Source organism: Penaeus japonicus, unplaced genomic scaffold (assembly GCF_977035675.1).
Source record: "Penaeus japonicus unplaced genomic scaffold, GWHDUDI00000001_assembly GWHDUDI00000040, whole genome shotgun sequence".
NCBI lineage: Eukaryota > Metazoa > Arthropoda > Malacostraca > Decapoda > Penaeidae > Penaeus > Penaeus japonicus.
This window is the reverse complement of record NW_028234442.1, coordinates 2,861,986-2,866,985: the sequence shown is the minus strand read 5'-3', so window position 1 is coordinate 2,866,985 and position 5,000 is coordinate 2,861,986. Positions and strand designations below refer to the sequence as shown.

The window sequence follows — 5,000 nt, the reverse complement described above, 5'->3', positions numbered from 1 at the left end:
GGATTTAAAATGTTTGAGAGTAATAGATTTAGTGTTTGAATGTGCTATAAATCCTAACAATTAGAAATAGATAAACTAAATAAAAAAAGACAGATAGATGTTGAAATATATCTAGAAATGTTATTTCTCGTGACATTTTGAAATAATTATTGCATAGGGTGCCTGATGATATTCAGCGTATACTTGGCTTCTCCGTGCAATATATTCCCCTTGGTTAACTGGCAAAAGAAAACATGACAATCTCAGGTTATAAAAGCTGTAGATAAATCTTTAGGATTTATATGAAATGTGCCCTGGCAGGATAGGGGTGTATCTGTGGCATAGGGATTACATGAAAAGCACCTTGGATTATCATTATGCTAAATTTTAAAAGACGTTGTGTCTATGCCACTGGTCTTGTGCTGATCGTTGTGGCTTCTACACTTTTAACCTATTAATGACGGATGATGTGACATTCATGTCATGACTTGGCTAATCTTTTTTGCATAGGCAGAGCCAAAACTGCCCCGTGGCTAATGGGTTAAGCACTTGGGTAACAGTCAGTAAACCCTAACTTCATATATTCTGTCATGGTAAGACTTGTAGACCTCCCTGGCACTTCATTTTCAGATAGGGAACCAGTTCATGCTCAATCTGTTTAAAGTATACATAGTGTCTTTAGTTAGTACACATAGCATGGAGTCTGAAACACTTCCTTGATATGGTGCCACAATTAAATTGGGTATGAGGTTGGTCTTCAGCCATAGATCATAGGATATTTCAAGTACGTTTTGGTAAAACACAGCAAATATAATCATGAGGAAATGTCTTGCACTTATTTAAAATTCTTGTAAGTAGTTAGAACTTCTATAATTTGCCTTTCAAAGCCTCTGATGAACATTGTTGATGTCAAGAGCATATTATCTCATGCAAATATTGTTTTCTATTTCTCTTTACTCAGAATATTATTCCCTAATCTACTGGACATGTCCTTTTCACTTAATTGCTATCAGTAAATCATCCAGGTGTGCAGTGAGCAGTGTCATACTTTCCACACTAGATACTCTCAGTGTCCTTTAAGTTTACCATGATTTTTATAATGGATTAAGGAATATTGTATGAAGCTGTAGGCTTGGATGAATTATTAATGCTACAAAAATCATTGTTTATTATGGTTCAGAGGGATTGTAAATTATCAGCTAGTCCTAACCTATCACAGCAAGTGAATTGTTTCCCGTATAAATGGTCTTATGGCCTATATTTTGTTGGTTAATTAGGAAAAGAAAAGTTATCTGAACTGTATGAATGATTTATCAGTTGGTATATACTATGAATGCTTTGGCATGGGCTAATGCCAGATGTTAGCCACTGGATTTATTTAGGTTCCGTATTTTTTTTTTTAGGATAATTATTCTTTTATGTGTTGCTGTTCATTGACATTGGTAATTACTAAGGCCATGTGGAGATAGAGAGAATCTAATGTTATAGTCATAAAGAACACATTAGATGGAAAAGACACACTGTGAGAAATTGCCATTTACAAGTCCTAAATCATATATCTAAATTAGGCCATGGTCAACAAACCTCCACCATATAAACTGATAAGATAGAGCTTGTAATCCCCACTGGTAATTTATCGTCACTTTAGGATCCAGTCCAGTCTCAGTCTTGTCCTGAGTATATGTGGTAGAGGTTTGTTGGCCTTTTCCAGAGTGCATGGGGTGGAGGCCACAACTATATTTGGTGTGATCCTATAGCATATAATGACAATGATCTTACACCTGGTTAAAAGGAAGGCATGCAGGAATTAATGGAGATGTGGTCTGTAAGGAAATAAGAGCAAAAAGAAAATTATATATGCATAGGAGGAGAAGAGAGTACTTCATTTATCTAAATAAATATGAGAAATGTTTAAGTTATGTTTTTGCCATCACCTTTAGTACATGGATCAGTTAGCCTTTAGAAAAGTATTGTAGCTTTCAGACTGATGGCTTTCGAGCAGTAAGACAGCAAATTGTCTTGCTAGACAAACGTGTAGCAAGACAAAGCTGAGACAAGGTAATAATATCATGTCGCAATATTACAGATAGATTATACTGGATTATAAAGCTTATATTTCTATCTATGTAAATATTTTCAGGATGCTCATTTTTTTGCTAGAAACCTTGATAACAATAATGAATGCACATTTTTGGTCTTATTCTTGCTCTAGTAGAAAGAATATAGTTTGGTACGTCATGCTTTTCCTTCATTTTCTGCTCCGCTTCCTTTTTATCATTTCTTTCCTTATCTCTTATCAGACGTCCTTCATGTCCTAAAATGTTAAGCCCTGGATCGGATTTTAAGATCAGTATCAATTATTATGTGGTTGCCTGTTCTTATAGGTTATTATTTATTATGCAGGGCCAGACATCATACTAATGAATATGCACAAATTAATGTTAATAGACCTGTATAAGAATCATAAAAGGATAATAAGTAGGGTTATCTTGATGGATTGAAATGCATTTGAAAGGTATGTTGTATAAATGAATAAAAGATAACCTGACTGCAATATTTTGTAGTTTCTTTTTTAGCAGCTTGTATGTCATTAGACTGTATCATTTTAACATTCATTTGCAAGAGGCTATCTGGTTACAGAAACTTTATAAGTAATCTTTTTAAATCATGATGTTTATCCCACTAAACACATTTTCCTTTTTTGGGGGCCTGATAATTATATGATTGGTCTCATTTTAATTAGAAATATATATATCTCTATATATATTATTTTTCCTCTCATTGAGGTATTATAAGCTAAGGAAAGGGTATGTAATATCTTGAAGACCTTCATTAAGCTGGATGTGAAAATTTTCTCATAACTGTCTTTTGAGTTCAGAATAGAATTATTATCTTCATCATGTTGTCTTATTATATTCATAGTGATAACTCCAAAGCATCAGAAATTATATGCGGTTCTTATTCTTGTCTCTTTTGTTTTCAGAAATGATTTGTCGGCTCTACCAGGCGAGTGCAGGAGCTGTTATCATGAACGGTAAATTAATGTATAGTGGTTGACATTAAAGAAAATAAATAGTGCGCTGTAAAAGCGTCTTGGCTAAGCCTAATTACATTGTGAATTTAATTTCCTAATTATTGAGAATTATGTATCTTATTTTAAAAAAGGGTATAACATTGAGTTTCAGGAACACAAACGGACACAAAAAATTGAAGATTTTAAAGAATGGAAGATATATATTGACATATATGGATTTTTTGTGTGTAGTATTTTATTCATCCATAGAAGAAGACGAAAAATAAAGAAATAGAAGTCAGGGAGTTGGTAACATTCTAAGTTGTCTGCTTTTTGTTTGTTATTATTATTTTTATCATAAGTATCATATGTGTGTGTGTGTGTGTGTGTGTGTGTGTGTGTGTGTGTGTGTGTGTGTGTGTGTGTGTGTGTGTGTGTGTGTGTGTGTGTGTGTGTGCATACACACGCGCGCATGGTTTTGAAGGAGGTAATTTCCAGCTAAGACTAATAGAAGGTATGAGGGTAAGTTGGGTTATAAAAGAGGACAGAAATATGACAGTTTTTTCCAGGCAAGGTAACTATGAAGGAAAAATAGATTAAGCTTTAGTTTAAGAAATGTCTTTCTGTTTCTCCAGTTTCCTAAAAATTTTAGGAGGATTTTTGCATGTTATTCCTTGAAAGGGTCAATACAATTAGGTAGACAGACAATCCTCTTTTAAAAAATTGATACAGCCTCGGAAAAGTAAATTTCTCCAGTGATATCATTATCCCAAAATAACCGTAATGATAATATTTCACAAATGTTTTGTAAATCATGTACAGCAAATAGTTTATTAGTAATGATTTAATGAAACAAGAACAAACTCAGGGATGCTTTGCTGATTCTAACTTTTTTTTTTCAGAAGTTGTTAATTAATTGACGAGTGGAAGATTCCTGTAACGACCATGTATGAAGGAAACTGTGACGCACAACTTCGCAGCAAGGAATTCACCACAGTTTATATTAAAGAAGAAAATGACTTCAACATCGATGAAAAGACCAGTCTGAAAATAAAAGAAGACAGAGTTTTTCCTGCGACTGACAGAAGTACTATCCGTATTAAGGAGGAGTGCGATGTGGATGTGGACATTAAAGAGGAATGCCAGTATTTTGAGGAAGTTGAGTGTCAGGACAGTATTCAGAGACCTTATGCGGAGAGTGAAGAAGATGAGTGTTTGAGCAAAGAGGAGGACTCTTCAAACGCAGATCCTCTATCCACCTTTGTGTGCGATGATTGTGGGATGCTGTTCTCCACTAAGTGCGACCTAGACATACACGAACAGATGCATGTGAGAGGGAAGAGCTTGAGTTGCAATGTGTGCAGAGCATCCTTTGTGGAAGAGAGTCAACTCCTGTTGCATGTGAAAGGACACTCTGCAGGCAACCCTCTCAGGTGTGCAATCTGCAGCAAAACTTTCCCAAAGAGGTGCAAGCTAGTGATACACATGAGAGTCCACACTGGGGATAAGCCATATAGCTGTGAGATCTGCAACAAAAAGTTCTCCCAAAAGGGGACACTAGGAACACACATGAGAATACATGCAGGACAGAAACCATTCAGCTGCAACATCTGCAATAAAAAGTTTTCTCAGAAAGGCCATCAAGTGAGACATATGAGAGTACACACTGAAGAAAAACCCTTTTGCTGTGAGATATGCAGTAAAAACTTCTCGCAGAGAGACAGCCTAGTAACCCACATGAGAGTGCATACGGGTGAAAAGCCTTATATTTGTAAGCTTTGTCACAAAGATTTCTTTTGGAAAAACGGCCTAGTGAGACACATGAGACTACACACGATTGAAAGTCGGTAAGCCGAGCCTTTACTAACACTTGTTAAATTATTTGTAATTATAACAGATATTTATTTATATCTTGTGCCTCTGTTCTTCCTATGACATTGATGCAGTGCAATAGTCTACATAGATCTCCAAACTATTCTTTGTAAATTATGTACAGGAATAAATGTTG

At 35.2% G+C, this 5,000-nt stretch overlaps 1 protein-coding gene across 3 annotated transcripts in view; it reads left to right on the top strand.

Moving 5' to 3' along the window:
* LOC122260306 (uncharacterized) overlaps window positions 1-5,000 on the top strand; it is a 5,643-nt gene that overhangs the window by 633 nt on the left and 10 nt on the right. For 2 of the 3 annotated variants that reach the window (XM_086533816.1, XM_086533817.1), the window contains exons 2-3: window positions 2,963-3,013; window positions 3,895-5,000. The exon at window positions 3,895-5,000 is cut by the window's right edge and continues 10 nt beyond it. In XM_086533816.1, the coding sequence (XP_086389942.1) occupies window positions 3,938-4,843 (906 nt within the window). In that variant the 5' untranslated portion in view covers window positions 2,963-3,013; window positions 3,895-3,937 and the 3' untranslated portion in view covers window positions 4,844-5,000. Of the gene's footprint in view, window positions 1-2,012; window positions 2,038-2,962; window positions 3,014-3,894 lie in introns of those variants that run through there. The other variant, XM_043027517.2, reaches the window with a different exon arrangement.